This window comes from Eretmochelys imbricata, chromosome 3 (assembly GCF_965152235.1).
Source record: "Eretmochelys imbricata isolate rEreImb1 chromosome 3, rEreImb1.hap1, whole genome shotgun sequence".
NCBI lineage: Eukaryota > Metazoa > Chordata > Testudines > Cheloniidae > Eretmochelys > Eretmochelys imbricata.
The window spans coordinates 56,419,742-56,437,051 of NC_135574.1; the positions used below are offsets into that span (position 1 = coordinate 56,419,742).

The following is a 17,310-nucleotide window of genomic DNA, read 5'->3' on the forward strand; positions in this document are numbered from 1 at the left end:
CCTTAACATGATTACTTAACTTTTGTTCACCCACTAGCTACCAGATTCTGGAAGGACCTAGTTTAAATCTTTCTGCCACTAAGGAAATGTACTCCTCCATGGGACTTAAACCTTGGGGTTTTTTTGGTGCTCACCAAGCTATCCTTTGAACTGCTATCTACATGTTCAGTATCTGTCTCTGATCTCTGAAGGTTCCATTCCTGGTAGCCATTACCTCAGCTAGGAGGGTGGGTGAGCTCAGAGCACTAATGGCAGATCTGCCATACACCTTATTCTATAGAGACAACGTTTCATTGCATTTACATCCTAAATTCACCCCCAGAATTGTTTTGGAGTTTCACCTGAATCGGTCAATCCACTTTATTTTTTGTGAAACCGTCTTCATTTGAAGAGGAAGAGAGACTTCACTGAGCTAGCAAACAGGAGCAGCAAGTGGGAATTTTCCAAAGCAGTTTACAGAGGGAGTATGAGAGGCAGATAGACCTAACAAACAGACTCTAAACTTAGGCCAATAACCTACATACTTTGTGGTCTGCTGTCATGCGTGCATTCATTGCAAGCACCTCAGGGCCTTCAGTGATTGAGCACAGTCTCTTGAGACCAGAGGGATTTCATTGAAGGAGCTCAGAGTGATAGAAATTTTCAGGGACATAGCAGAGTGGTCCTACTCCCAATCTGACAGCCTCTGTGCTGTTGAGGAGGATGAAAGTCTCTAGGAAGTAGAACATCAAGCTGGAGTGGTGGGGGAAAAAACTCAATAATTGGGACCTTTCTTACAGTTGATTTTATGATAGCCTCTTGCAATGAGGTGACTACTCTGAGGGAGGGGACCTCTTCGTAAGAACAGAGACCAGTAGTAGTAAATGGGGATTCGATTATTAGAAATACAGGTAGTTATGTTTGTGATGACTGGGAGGACCACATGGTGTATTGCTGACTGGATGCAAAGGTTGCAGACCTCGCGAGACATCTATATAGATTTATTTGCTGTGCTGGGGAGGAGCTGCTGGTTGTGGTACATGTAGGTACCAGTGACACAGGGAAAGGGTAAGGTAGAGGGCCTGGAGGTCAAATTTAGATTGCTATCAGGACCTCCATTGTAGCATTCTCTGAAATGCTTCCAGTTCCAGAAACCTAGGCAGAATTGCAGGGTGTCAATGTGTGGATAAAATTATGGTGTTGGGAGGAGAGATTTAGGTTTATAACTGGGGGATGGTCTGGGAAGGGAGGAGCCTATATAGGAAGGATGGGGGCTCCCCCTAAAGCAAACAGAACCAGATTGTAAAACTAAGAAGATAGCAGAGGAGTTTTTAAACTAAGGGCTTGGGGGAAAGCTGACAGGTGTGGAGGCGCACGTGGTTTGGTCAGAAACATCCCTTTGGGGAGGATTTGTTAAAGGGATACTTCTATATCCTAGTAAAGAGGAGAGGATAGAAATTGATAAAGGAACTGAAGCAAAACGGACAAACAAGAGTCCCATGTGATTACATCACAGGAAGTCAGACAACCAAATAATGACAATTTTGTAACTGCTTGTATACAAATGCTAGAAGTCTAAATACTAAGATGATGAACTGGTGTTAAATGAGTATATTCATGTAATAAGCATCACAGAAACTTGGTGGAGTGATGCCAATCAATGGGACCTAGTAATACCAGTAAAAAGAAAAGGAGTACTTGTGGCACCTTAGAGACTAACAAATTTATTCGAGCATAAGCTTTCGTGAGCTACAGCTCACGTCATCGGATGCATTCAGTATAAATAATACGGCTCAAATAAATGTGTTAGTCTCTAAGGTGCCACAAGTACTCCTTTTTCTTTTTGCGAATAGGAATAATAGAGCAGGTTGGGAGGAAGGGGGAAGTGTAGGAGTTAAATATAGTAAATAAATGAATCTCTGTGCCATAGAATCTCTACGGATAGAATTTCCATGCTTGAATGTTAAGAACAAAGCAGTAGGAATTTACTTCTGACCACCTGATGATGACTGTGACAGTGTTTGACATGCTCAGGGAGATTAGAGAGGCTACAAAAACAGAAAATAGAATAATAATGGGGGATTTAAACTATTCTCATATAAATGTCACCTCAGGAAGGGAGGCAGAGAGAGAATGTCTAGACACCATAAATGACTACTACTTGGAGCAGCTTGTTCTCCTGCGCTCCCACCCCCATCCAGAGGAGAGGTCTTAATTTAAGACATAATTTGGTCTTAAGTGAAACATAGGATCTAGACCAGAAGATGAATATACCTGAACTGCTCAGTGATAGTGAAGATAATGTAATGAAATTTAACGTCCTTGTAGGGATGTAGAGAACACCACTGGAGCATTTAACTTCACAAAGGGGAACTATATAAAAATGAGGATGCTAATTAAATGGAAATTAAAAGAAACAGTCACAAGGGTGAAATGCCTGCAAGCTGCATGGAGACAATTGAAAAACACCATAATAGAAGTTCAAACGAAATGAGTACCCCAAACAAAAAACAGTAAAAGAACCAAAAAATGCCACCATGGCAAAACAGCAGAGTAAAAGAGGCAGTTAGAGGCAAAAAGGCACTCTTTAAAAAGTGGAAATCAGATCCTATTGAAGAAAATAGAAAGGAGTATATACTCTGGTAAATCAAATGTGGAAAAACATGAAAAAATGGGAGTGACCATATCAACTATAACTTAGTTGGTATGACAACACCCATTTTTTCATGTTCTGTGTGTGTGTGTATATATATATATATATATATATATTATATATATCCCTACTCTATTTTCCACTGCATGCATCCGATGAAGTGGGTTTTAACCCACAAAAGCTTATGCCCAAATAAATTTTAGTCTCTAAGGTGCCACAAGTACTCCTCGTTCTTTTTGCTGATACAGACTAACACGGCTACCACTCTGAAACCTGTCTCCAAGAACTGTGTGATTCCAGGCATGTGGAGCACATGCATATCCACAATGGAATACAGATAGGGTTTGCCAGAGTACATATGTTCTCCTCTTCAGCATCATGATGTGCCTCTCCAAGAGGGAAAACAGTTTTTTGTTGCATTTCCCGGTCCTTCTCTCTGATGTGACTTGGCTGCAGTCTCTCCTCTCTGTACCATTGTCTCTTGCTGCACCTCCTCTTTCTTCTCTTATTTGATTTGGTGTTGCTTCACCTGCCGCCTAGGGTAACCAGATAGAAAGTGTGAAAAAATTGGGATTGGGGGTAGTAGCTGTAAGGTATATGAGACAAAGCCCAAAATATCGTGACTATCCCAATAAAATTAATACATCAGGTCACCCTACTGCCACGAGGCCACACCTGGAGCATGGTGTCCAGTTTTGGTCCCCCCACTACAGAAGGGATGTGGACAAATTGGAGAGTCCAGCGGAGGGCAACAAAAATGATTAGGGGGCTGGGGACATGACTTACAAGGAGAGGCTGAGGGAACTGGGGTTATTTAGTCTACAGAAGAGAAGAGTGAGGGGAGATTTGATAGCAAACTTCAACTACCTGAAGGGGGGTTCCAAAGTGGTGGCAGATGACTGAACGAGGAGTAATGGACTCAAGTTGCAGTGGGGGAGGTTTAGGTTGGATATTAGGGAACACTGTTTCACTAGGAGGGTGGTGAAGCACCGCAATGGGTTACCTGGGAAGGTGGTGGAATCTCCATCCTTCGAGGTTTTTAAGGCCTAGCTTGACAAAGCCTTTGCTGGGATGATTTTAGTGGGTGTTGGTCCTGCTTTGAGCAGGGGATTGGATTAGATGACCTCCTGAAGTCTCTTCCATCCCTAATATTCTATGATTCTGTGCATCTTTGTGTTATCAGTTCATTTAAACCTTTCTGTTTACCTCGGTTTTGTGAAGTGCTGTGTAGATGTCAGTGATTCTCCTGCAGGTGCTGTTCAAAGAAATGTAGTTTAGTCAATTGCTACAGTGAAGGTGGCATATATGGTACCATTCCCAGACACACACAATATAGCTGTACCTCCATACCCCCCATTCATTTCTCATATCTACCCAACAGTTTGGCACCTGCAGTGATATAGTAACAGCTTTTACAAAGCTTGCGTAACTTTGTCTATCATAAAGTTATGATTAATGCATAATATTATTTGTGGTTAGATTAAACTGGTGATTTTTCTAGTGGCTTGCTGTGGGACAGGAGGAAGGGGGGAAAAAGCAGAAAGTTGATATAATCAAGGTCAATTAAGGTAGTAAGGTTATAGTACTGCAATGCAACACAAACTTTTTTGGTTTCACTGTCTGCATAACAGTACAGTACGAGTTCCCTCTTCAGAGTATTATAGTACATTGCATGTAAGTAAAGCCATTCAGTGATGTATAGGCATCATTTGTGCAAGCTTCAAAGCCTAAAGGGTCTTAAGTTTATTAATGCCATACACTACAGGCATAAAAGTTAGTTAATTTTAAGTCTGATTTTTCTTATGTCACCTGACACTATTTGAAAACTTTTGGGACAAATATTATTAGGCAAAATTTTCAAAAACCCCTAAGTCACTTAGAAGCCTGTGTCCTATGCCAAAGGTGACTTAGGTTCTTAAGTTCCTCAGTGCCTAAGGTCACTTTTGAAATGGGATTTGTGCTTCTCAAAATTTTACCCATTAAGCAAGCAGGGATTCAACCATATTTTTGTGTGAAGAACGTGGTGTATCTTCCAAAAATTATAGCATTTACTCTGGGTATAGAATGAGTTTGGAGAATTTACAAGCAAATTAGTTAAAATTTAGTAAATTTTACTAAATTTAGTAAATTTATTTTAGTAAAAATAAAGTTAAAATTTAATTTTAAAGTGGGTCCTTTAAAAGTTTAGCACTCAGTGTCGGGCCTTATCCAAGTGATCTTAAGAGAATAATGCAGATGCCTCAAACTTCACAAATAGTTAAAACTAGTGTCTCAGGACTAGCTACACTTGAAGACTTTTAAAAATAGGATTATTGGACATTAGTTACTGTTATACCTCATTACTGAAAGATTATCCTTCACTGACAATGAGCGTGCACACACACAAATATCTTGCATGTCTTTAAAAAATAGTTTATTCTAATTGGGGCACGCAAATGTATTATTATTCACTATTCATAACTTTAGGCTCGACAAAGTTATGCAAGCTTTGGAAAAGTTGTTACCATGCTGCTGCAGCTGCCAAACTATTGGGAAAATAGGGAAAACGATGGGGTGGGTATGGAGAAACTGAATAAAATTGTACTAGTTGAAAATGAACATTGCTCTAACTGCTATAGAATTGGTATCATTGCTAGCATGAGCTGAACTCAGATTATACCTTTTAAAGTTATCATTTCCTATTCAGTTACAGGTGTAATGAGGTGTGCTAAGCCTGAAACCACTAGGCTTTTTAACTAGACCAGAGGCTTATTTGAGTTTGATAATCTCTCTTTGCAACACTGGAACCTACCATACTGACTATGGACTTTTACTATAATACACATGAGGAAAGTACAATAAATAATTTTACTTTACACATCTTAAAGTTATAATTTTTGAAAATGATAATCAGTTTCTATATTTTATATGAAGACTTTCATTTGTGTTCAGCAGGACTTTTTTTTAAATTTAAGTTAATATTATTTGCAAACACTTTTTTCCTAGCAAGTAACACACTCTTTCTCTTACAGAAGGAAAAGGAGAAAAAAAAAGATGAGAAGAAGAGAGAGAGGGAATCAGAAAAACCATTGAAACCCCTAACCAGTGAGAAGGTAAGACTACTTTATTTTATTTTTTAATTTACAAATAGATACAGTATTAGGCCATGTATTGTGCCTGGAGTTAAATAGATGTATTTGAAATATAAAAAGATGTCTGAATAATAGTCCAAATTAACTAGTGTTAATGGTTCATGAATGCTTGAGTGATTGTCTGATCTGCAAAGACTGACAATGACAACTTTCCATCCATTTAATGGGATAAAATGTTTATCTGATCCTAGTAAAATAATAGTTGACAAGAATTAGACCTAAATGGTTAAGCTTTCAAAAATACACTGTTGTGCTCATAGTTACTGTGTATTTTTCATGCATATTTTTTTTGAAAACTAAGGTCTATGCTGTTGAGTAGTGTCAAGTTTACACACCATGAGAGCTCTGGTCTGTAGATGCAGCACAGGTGTGTATCTGAAATTAAATTGTAAAATAATGTATGGATTCACTACGATAGTATGTTGTGGAACTCTGTCATTGATTGAACAGATAACTTAAGTGAACACCAAGGAGGGAGGAAAAATTGTTCAATAGCTAAAACTAGGATGATGATTCCTGAAAGTAAGCTGAATATCAGAATAATGTTCCAAATATCAAGGTCTTTCAGATTGTGCAAGGGAATTAGTGGAGTCTGCAGTACTAAGTACAGTTAGGACTAGACTGGAAAAAGTACCAATAAATACTTCGTAGGAAACAATCCTGGCAGAGGAATGGACTAGATCAGGGTGGCCAACCTGTGGCTCCAGAGCCACATGCTGCTCTTCAGAAATTAATATGCGGCTCCTTGTATAGGCACCGACTCTGGGGATGGAGCTACAGGCGCCAATTTTCCGATGTGCCCGGGGGGGTGCTCACTGCTCAACCCCGGCTCTGCCACAGGCCCTGCCCCTCACTCCACCCCTTCCATGCCCTCCCCTGAGCCTGCTGTGCCCTTGCTGCTCCTCCCTGCCCCCACCCACCCACAGAGCCTCCTGCATGCCACAAAACAGCTGATCGGGACATGCAGGGAGGGAGGGGGAGGCTCTGATCGGAGGGGTGCCAGTGGCTGGGAGCAGGGAAGTGGGGGGAAGGGGAGCTGATGTATTACTGTGTATCTTTAGCCATGTACATTGCTAAATGCTGGCTACTTCTGTGAAAAACAATTAGCATGTTCCTAGAACTTTTATCCTGCAGTGTAGTCCAATACTATGTATAATTCATTGGAGTCTCTATCTGCCAGTTTATTTTTGCTGTGGCAATGTAATGTGTCACAGCTGCATAAAAATACCATTTTTCCTATCTGTTGTTTTATTAGTATAATTAAAGTATGTTTTGTTCTGAATGTTCACTTGTCAAACTTTTTTGTCATGTTGTAACTAATCTTCCATGAATAATATCCCAGCATCTTGATACCAGAAATTCACAAAAACTTTAAAAACAGAAAAGTTTAAAAGAAGATATCAGAATGCTTTGGTATCATTGCTAGCATGAGCTTCTCTTAAGATATTTCAGGTAGTTGAAATGGAAATGAGAAAGATATTTCTTTATTGAATATACCAGAATACCAAGCTACATCGTTATGTAATAATAAAAAAGTAAAATACAACCAAGAAAGCTGGAGGTGAGGGGGACAAGGTTACTTTCCTTTGTAAACCTGTCAGATAGTAGCATACATTCTTAGTTCTCCTCTCCTTAGTACTTTTCTTTTGCTCTTGGATTCTGATGTATTTTTCAAGATTTTAGATTCAAAATTGTGGTATGGTCTTGTCATTGTTTTAACATAAATAACTGTTGGAAATAGATTTAAGTTACTTAAGATTTTGCCTTTTTATGTACTGGCAAGTCACCAACAAAATGTCTCCAATCATGATTCTATTAAGTTGTCCTCTATCGGCGATTTTGTATATCGTTTCTCACAATGTGTGGGGTTGGGCTTCTTGATTATTCTCTGTCCTTGGTTAAAAAAAAAAAAAAAAGTCATTAGCTGTTATGAAGAAAACCTTGGAAGTATGACTTGAGTGCAACCAAGGAAAGCAGTGTTTGCCTGAGGCCTTGTCTACGCTACAAAATTAGGTCAACATAAGTGGCTTTGCATCACCCTAGTTGTGCATGTGTCGACGCTAAAATTTGTCTCCCACTGATATAAACTTTTCATTATGCTGACATAGTAACATCATCTCCCCAAGCCACATTGAGCCATGGTCGATGTACTGAGGTTGACGGAGCTTGAGTGTAGATGCTGTGTTACCAAGGTCAACCCTATCAGTCCTCCAGCAGCTGTCCCACAATGCCTAACACTGACTGCTCTGCTCAGCATTGTGAACTGTACTTCCAAGGAGTCATGTTGATCAGAAACCCCTTCCCTCCACCTGCTCCATTAATGCCACCAACAGTCTTGAATTGGTTCTCGCTATGCCCCGCAACAGTTTGTCCTGCAGGAAATCATCTCTTCTTGTGGCTCTGCAAATACTGGAGGATTGTGAATCCTGTGCTTCCAGTGCTAATGACAATAGTGCAGAGCTGTGCAAGCTCCATCCTTCTGTCAGAGATGGCGAACAGCGACAAGACCTGCGCAGGTACATGACTATATCAAAATAGGTGTGAAAGTTATGGAGTGGAGAAAATTGCACGATGGGAACTTGACCACCATGTATTGTCAAAACATCTCAAAAAACACTGAGGATACAGATCAGGATACCTTTTCATGGTGCTCTGCACTGTACATTGAAGCAAGCAGTCATGGCCAGTACGGCACAAAGAGCCAACTATGCATGAGCACAAGCTATATATTAACTGTGGTGGCTTTATGCGAATGTAACTTGCAGTGGCAAAAATTTGAAGTGTAGACATGCCCTGAGGTTTCAGTACATATGAAACAATAGCTCTAAGGTGTGAACTACCCAAATCATTTCAATGCGTGCCAAATCAGATGTCAAAGATGGTACTTTAAATGTCAGTATAGTTAACTATTTCACTGCTCATCCAAGCAGGTATCGTATCATATGAAGATCTACACAGTTTACTCTGAAGCCTTGCTTTTACTAGGAAAAAGGTGTATTTTTAACATGTTAGCTGATTGAGGAAAATCTCCCCAGAGTTTACCTTAATCAGTTACATTAAAAATACAGCTGCTTTGCAGCTGTACACTTTACATCAGGATGAACACTTTTTAACTCTTTGGCTTTTTTTTCCTAATGTGGATGTGACCTTATTGACTGTTAGTTTGGGTAGGCCTTTAATAATGCGTGAGGGACAAAATTGGTCAGGTAATACCTCTTATGGGATCAACTTCTGGTGGTGAGAAAGACGAGCTTTTGAGCTTACACAGACCTCTTCAAGCCTCTAAGATGAGGGCCCAACATGAGTACAGCAACACTGTATATATTTAATAACTCATGTCAGGGTTGAAGTGTGTGTGGGGTAGGGAAAGGGATCACTTCATTTTCTTGAAAGCAGGGTTCAAGATCCAGAAATTCGTGACAAGATTTTTTTTATTCATCTCTTGGTTTTTCCCCATTTTTTTTAGTTTATGGAAACAAGGCACACAAAGCCAAGCTCTGAATGTAATGCTATTGTTCCAAAATATGGTGGTAATGATGCTGATTGCTTTGTGTAATGAGGCCTTGTAGCCTCAGAAGTCTTTGAGCACTGACCGTGTTTGGCTACATTAAGGGAATTCTGTCCATTAAAGAACTTTTCCTTCCAATCAAGTTTTAAAGTATGTTACCTTTACTTTGAAGAAATGTCATGATATAAATGAGCTGTGTGGTGTAACTTACCTTTTACACACTAATTTCCTAATTGGCTTTGAGGCTCTTGTAGTGACTGTATGCTTTTGTTCTTGATCCTCAAAGGATTATTGTTCCAACACAGATCTCCCCTGCTCTAAAAATACTGTCTGTCAAGGTACTCCTGTGTCTTAGATCTTTAGCATGAGACTGGCAAAATTTCCTTAGCTCTTAAAGTGTATAGTGTTTGGATCCCTAAGGGTTGCAGATACAGTAGTGTTGTGAAAATTAAAATGTTAATGATTGCAAAGTGCTTGGAAGTGGGTTTTGGTTTTTTTTTACAATCTTTTTATTCAGTGTATTCCACCAGTTTTGACTGACCTCAGCTTAAAGAGCAGTGAGTCTTAGAGTGATTATGGTTAGAAAGGGGACTGTTAAAGTGGTATCACTTAATAAACAGATTTGCTCCGATGTGCTTTTGGTGTATCTGCTTGTTTCAGTAACAAAAGTTATTTTTCTACTTCTACTTCTGTTAGTCCTGCAGAATTTGTAAAATGTAGGAAAGTGGGGTGGAGTCTATTCTGTTTTATGCAGTATCAGCAGAATTCTTAATCAGGTTCCAGTTGCATGCCAAACTTATCCCTGTGGAAACTTTAAATCTTGCTGAGGACAGAAATTGGCCCTCAGAATCTTTGACTAGTAAAGATATGCACACTGATAATGTAGCTATTTTCTCATCTCAGGTTGAGTTTTCACAGGCCTGCCAACTAGGGAAAAACACCCTTTAAATTGTAAACGGAACATTTACTCTTGAAACCTTTGAGACATAGTTGTCAAGGAGTATCCATTATGCCATTGTTTTTGCAGGCTGACTTTGGAGAAGAAATATGCTCTAAAATCAGTAAGCAGGGTTGTTTGTTCTTCATTTTGCTCGCTTTAGGGATGAGACTGGGCAAGGGACATAGAATTTCCAAGGACAGCCAGCTAGTAGTCCTCAAAAATATCAGTTAGGGTAGTTGTGTTCAGTAGTTGTATAAATAACAATTATTTTATTACAAGAATACAACAACGCATTCAAATTAAAGTTTTCAAAGTTTAAAAATCCATTTGGCAGGGTGAACAGGAATCTTTTCCAGGTGAGCTCTATCAGTTGAGTAAACGCTAAGCTTTCATTTAAAAATAAACATGTTTCTAGCTCTTATGGGTTCAAAGAGAGTCTTCCATGTGTGAACCAAGTGTAATCAATATAGTGCTATCTTCCAAAGTCTGCAGTCACTCAGATCCAGTGCCACCTCCTGTTATCCATAGTTGCACCACAGTGAAAAGTGGCCAGAATCTTATCAGTTTTACTACAGCTATTTAGAACCCTGTGGGCAGTGGTGATACTGACAGAACTCCTGTGGGTTTAGGAGGTCTATTATGAGCAGCAGCTGCAGAGGCAGTCACTGGAGCACTAGTAGACATTTTCCCACTGAAGGAGCCAGAAGGCTAGAGGAGGGGCAAAAGAGCAGAGGCCCTCCTCCACACTTTTAGCAGCCAGGTGCCTCTGTGGTATGATCCCACTAGCATCTGATCAACTTTCAAACTTTCTCCAGTTCCTTACCCCCTCTTGCTGTGATGAGTATATATAGGAGATCACTACTTCATTTACTCCTTTTATAGACTCCTTGATGATGTGGGAGGGTGGTGTCTTCACTACTCTATACCACCTTCAGCTTTTGCAAAAGGTTTTTCTGCTACTGTATCCCTCATCCAGCCCCTGATATTTGAGTCTTCAATGAGTATCTCATTCTCCTATCTTGCAACCAAATGGTGAGCGGGACTTATGGTTTATCAGACTTCTACTAGCTGGGTACTGATAGGAAAATGGATTCCTGAGTGCAGACTGGGATTAGCAGTTTAGTAGGAATTCTAGCACTCTTCTCTGATCCCAGCTTCTGGGATAGGGAAGGAGGGGTTATCATCTGAGTGTTGTCTCTAGATAATGCCCCTCCAGCCATCATTTATATGGATATTGTGGATGACTAGTAGGTTTAGGTATCTGTTAGCTATCTGGTATAAAGCCCAGAGTTTCCCCCATGGGAATTTTTCTAACACCTAAACTTTTTAAACGTATTTTAGGATTTATTCTCCAAATAATTAGAAGTACCTTAAAACACTTCTCTTATAAATGATAGGGCCCTGACAGTTGACCTATTTTTCTTTTTACCGGATTCTGCTGTTTATTTTATAACCAAATTTTAAATTACTTTAAAAAGTAATCTAAGTGTAAGATGTTGGGTTCAAGTGGATAGTGGTCAAAATCTGAAATTTTGAATGTCTGAATTAATTTAAGCGTTAAAACTGTAAATACAGAAACAAGATATTTATGTAAATATTAAATCAGAATAAGATCATGTCCAATTTAAGTCTGTTGTGGATGGACCTCTTCAGTTACTATTAACTGTTTTTTTAGTACAAAATATGTTCTGAACCCTTCATTTTCTTAGAAAAACATTTTATTACATGAAGCTGTATAAACAAAATTTTATTTCAAATTACATTTGAAAAGCACTTATTTTTACATCAGCGACCAGTAGGTACATCTGTGGATAAATTAAAATACTATATGTTGTGTTGTTTGGACATCTAATTGGACTCTGGAAACATTACATCATGTACTGGAAAAAAAATCTGTTTAGGACAAAACCAGAAGCGTACCATGTGGCTGTCTTTTGTACATCTTTTGCAAACTTTGCCTCTGTGCACTCCACAGCATTCACTCCAACCATGGGGGCCTGCCCAGTAAAGAGGACTCTAGCTCTGTGCTGCTATGTCAAGGGGGATATCCTTCTGCTGTCCCTGATACAACAACTGAGAGCTGGTGACCACCTTTGCGCTCATGATGGACTGAATGGAAAGCACAAAGAACCCAAAAGTGGCTCTTGAGCTTCCACTTCATTGAATCTGTTATCTATCTGTCCTCCTAAAGCACTTTTAAAATGGCTGTCACAATGATATTTAAGTACTGGGCACACTTGTTTAGCATAATGGACTTTGAAAGGCAAAATCATGTCCATGATCTATTTAACTATTTCAGTGTATACATATCAAGAGAGCCTTCCCATGTGTTCTAGGCCCCCTTGACAAGACATAAAATTTCACTGGTTAAGTGCAGAAGTACCTGTGAATATAACTATCAGTAAACCAAGCAACTCAAAATTTCAAATTATCTTCCACCTCCAGCAAATTGGGGGATTGTTTTTTCCCCTCCTCTGTCGTCTTTCCTTCTCCCATCATATCTGTCTGATACAGACCATTATAAAAGTAATTGGATAAAAGCCAAGGCCAAGAGATATGGGCATGTGATTAGACCTGATAAGGTTGAGCTTGGGCTAGATCTGACCTTTGGTTCTGTACCTGTGGTCCTGCCATTGAGAATGTTCTATCCCTAATGCCTGGCTCTCAGGGCTGGTCTACTAACAAATTTGCACTGAAATAACAAAAGGTATGAATTAAAACTATTTCATTATTTTGGTACAAGTTGGTATGTAAACCAGCCCTTATTCTGAGCTTCTCCAGGCTGCCCCTGTAGAGCACAGCACTCTTGATGGGTCACAGATGGTAAAGAGACCTTTGGTGGAGCCAGGTTCTGAACCCAGTTAGTGATTTATAGACTTTGACTAGGACAACTAACTCTATTGGGCAGTGAACTGTGCTGTTGGATTATTCAGTGTGTTTTGTAAAAGCAGAAAGATGTCACCTTGCCTGTGCTTCCTTTAGGACTATATGGGCAGTTTATCTACCTTTCAAGTCTGACCCCGATGGTTTTTTTCGGGCAGGGGGGCGGAATTCTGGGCCATACAGGTTTCCATTTTTGTATATTTTTTAACTTAACTAAATTAGCAAAAAAGTATAAAATACATATAACAAGATCAACTTAAAGTAGGTTGATATCAAAGCATCAAATTATTATAATCAGGTTGATTAAACCATATTTAAACCAAAACTTATAATTTGGGAGGGCAGCAGTTCTGATCAGCCCCAAAGTAATAGGTTACTACCAGTCTCAGTGCTAGTTGATATATTTATGTTCTGATCAAATGCCTAATACAGAGATGGTCACTCCCAGGTTGAAGCTAACGTTGAGACTATTGTCGTGCTGTCTGGATCAGCTCACAACTGTTAGTGCCTACCTCAGGACAGACTGTCAAAAACAGGGCAGACACCCCAAACTAGTGGTATGTTCTATAATTAGATTTCACCAACTCAGTAAAAAATGTGAACTCCTGGGTCACTATAACAGTTTTACCATGGAGTCACAGACCATCCCCTAAGGCTCTCCAGTCTAGCTTGTCACCCAGGCATGCTGGACTTAGTGATAAACGGTCATTTTCACCAAAAATCACAAGCAGAGCTGTCTCGGGGGGGGGGGATGCGGGGCCCGGGGCAGAAGTGATGTCACTTCTGGCACTGACTGTGCTGGGGGCAGGTAGGGGAGTCTGCGGGAAGCGGTGCCTCCCCAAACAGCGAGGTGTGGCCACGCCCACACTCTCCCCGCCCCCCTCCCTGGCCCTGCTTCGGCAGTGCCTCCACCATCCTGAGGCTGGGGAGACTTTAGGACTACATGGGCAGTTTATCTACCTTTCAAGGTACTCCCGTGCGCTCTCCTTACTGGTGCTCCGGGACTGTGGATGCTGGAGCTGTGCCACCATGTGCTCTCCCTCCCAGTGCTCCGGGGCACATGCTCTCCCCTCAGGTGGAAGGGTTGGAGCTGAGGGTAGCCTCCCACAGCCAGCGGTTCGCCCACTGCCCATGTGCAGCTGGCCAAGTGCGGGGCCTGGAGCGGTTGCCCCAATTCGTTGTCCCCTAGGGACGGCTCTGGTTCTAAGAGACCAGTCACTTACCCTGATCAATTGGTGTCCTAGATCTTACACCAAAGACAACACCTGTACCCAGTGCTGTAATAAACTGTCTAAAGCAGGGGTGGGCAAACGTTTTGGCCTGAGGGCTGCATCTGGGTATGGAAATTATATGGTGGGCCATGAACGGTCACAAAATTAACAAGTCAGAGATATTCAAATAAACTCTATTTAATAAAGATACATTTTATGGGAATAAACACAAACCTTACTTACTATACATATACCATCATAACGCATTACAATAATTAAACCAAATTTAACCCCTTCCCGTGCCCTCTTTGATTAATGTGAACAATGCAGCTGGTCACCCTTCTTTACAATGGCATCAAAGTCCGATGTCACTCTTGTTGTGGAAATCTGCAATACTGAGCTGAGATGCTGGTCAGTTTACTGGGATCTGTAGCGAGATTTGTTGAAATTCAGCAGGGAAAAGGTTTGTTCGCACACATAGGTGGAGCCAAACAAAACAAGGATTTTCTGTGCCACCTTGCGGATATTTGGAAACTTTGTTTCACTCGAGGCACAAAACTTGTCCAGTTTTTCTGAATTGTAATTTTCCCTTAAGGTGGAATCGCACTGGAGATCAAAGAGCTCCAGTTGTAATTCTTGCAGGGCTTTCTTGTAGTCAAATGACAGTGGGCATGACAGCAGCTCCAGTGTCTTCTCTATCTTCTCAAAGTCGGAGAATCTATGAGAAAATTCTCCGTGCAAGTCACTCAAAATTTTGCTGTAGTTCTCTCTCTGCTCTGGTGACACTTCCAAGTATTTCAGTGTTGGAAAGTGAGCAAACACTTTAGTCTTGTTTTCAAAACAAATTAAGGACAAACTTGGCTTTGAAAGCTGTCACACGAGAATACAATTTGTGTACAAACGCATTCTTTCCTTGCAGCTTTACATTAAGTTCATTTAAATGTGCCGGGATATTCACACCAAAAGAAATGTTGTACAGCCAGTTTGAATTCTGTAATTCAGGGAAATCATTTTCTTTCCCCTGCATCTTCAGAAAAGAGCAAATTTCATCTGTGAGCTCCCACACTCACTGCAATACCTCACCTAGGTTGAGCCAGCAGACATTTGTATGATAAAGTAAGTGCTGGTGTTCGGCATCAGTGTCTTCAAGAAGGAAAATGAATTGCTGATGATTAAGTCCCCTCGCTCTTACGTAGTTCGCTATTTTCACTACTGTGCGAACAACATGATCAATGTCCAGGACATTTTTTTAGAGGGCCTCCTGATGTATAATACAAAGCAGAAAAATCACCTCTTTATTAGGGTCATCGTCTTTTATTTTGTCCTGAATTCTTTTAAAAAGTCCTATGTGTTTCCCAATTAAATTTGCAAAAAGAAAAGGAGTCCTTGTGGCACCTTAGAGACTAACCAATTTATTTGAGCATGAGCTTTCGTGAGCTACAGCTCACTTCATCAGATGCATACCGTAGAAACTGCAGCAGACTTTATATATACACAGAGAATATGAAACAATACCTCCTCCCACCCCACTGTCCTGCTGGTAATAGCTTATCTAAAGTGAGCATCAGGTTAGGCCATTTCCAGCACAAATCCAGGTTTTCTCACCCTCCACCCCCCCCACACAAATTCACTCTCCTGCTGGTGATAGCCCATCCAAAGTGACAACTCTTTACACAATGTGCATGATAATGAAGTTACGCCATTTCCTGCACAAATCCAGGTTCTCTCACTCCCTCACCCCCCTCCAAAAACCCACCCCCATACACACACAGACTCACTCTCCTGCTGGTTGTCACTTTGGATGGGCTATCACCAGCAGGAGAGTGAATTTGTGTGGGGGGGTGGAGGGTGAGAGAACCTGGATTTGTGCTGGAAATGGCCTAACCTGATGCTCACTTTAGATAAGCTATTACCAGCAGGACAGTGGGGTGGGAGGAGGTATTGTTTCATATTCTCTGTGTATATATAAAGTCTGCTGCAGTTTCCACGGTATGCATCTGATGAAGTGAGCTGTAGCTCACGAAAGCTCATGCTCAAATAAATTGGTTAGTCTCTAAGGTGCCACAAGGACTCCTTTTCTTTTTGCGAATACAGACTAACACGGCTGTTACTCTGAAACCAATTAAATTTGGCGATCCATCTGTGGTTACATTTGCCAGTTTACTCCAGGGGAATTTCAGATGTTCAAGGCAGCCAGACGCCCTCTCGTATAAATCCGATCCCTTAGTTGTGCCTTTCATTGATTCCATTAATAAAAAAATCCTCTGATTTCAAATTTGTCTTAAATTCCTCTGACAAAAATCAGTAACTGTGCTGTATCATTAAGGTCAATGCTGTCATCAAGAGCTAACGAAAACAACGTGAAGCCCTGTGCTTTCTTGTTCAACTCAGAAGCCAAATGTTCATCAATCACTTCTACACGGCGAGTAACAGTTCTTCGTGACAAACTAATATTTTCAAATTTTTTTTGGTATTCCGGGCACAGCAAGCCAGCAACAACAACCAGGCATTCTTTTAAGAACTCCCCTTCAGCAAAATTGTCGCTTGTTGTACATAAATATTTTGCTGAGCTTTTAAGTTCGTGGTGAGTTTTTCAGCTTTTCTTGCCTTTTCCTCAGTTGTTAAATTGTTGCCATAATTAGGGTGTTGCGTTGAAAAACGGCGATTCAAATTATACTTCTTGAACACAGCGATGCTCTCCTGACAAATCAGGCATACAGCCGTCGAGTTCACGTTTGTGAGTTCAAACAGCAAAGAGATGAAAAGTTTTCTTGTGACCCTGTTTAATCTTTTACATTTGGTCGTCCAGTCCATGAGACGAGTTCCCTTGCACATAGTATGTCCAAGGTGTGATAGTACCAATCCTTTCTATTGTGATGTTTCTGAATGGCTGGTTGAATCTTGATAGGCCTCCTTAATGGGCGGCAGAGGGTGGTGGTAGTGATGGGAAGGATGATTCCTGCGTTTGGGTTGACAAGTTCAGAGCAAATATTTTCAAAGTTATT

General features: G+C 40.5%; 1 protein-coding gene across 3 annotated transcripts in view; it reads left to right on the top strand.

The window, feature by feature from the left end:
• Positions 1 to 17,310, top strand: part of SMAP1 (small ArfGAP 1) — a 241,089-nt gene that overhangs the window by 103,165 nt on the left and 120,614 nt on the right. For all 3 annotated transcript variants that reach the window (XM_077812683.1, XM_077812682.1, XM_077812684.1), the window contains one exon: positions 5,644 to 5,724. In XM_077812683.1, coding sequence (XP_077668809.1) covers positions 5,644 to 5,724 — 81 coding nt within the window. The remainder of the gene's footprint in view (positions 1 to 5,643; positions 5,725 to 17,310) is intronic.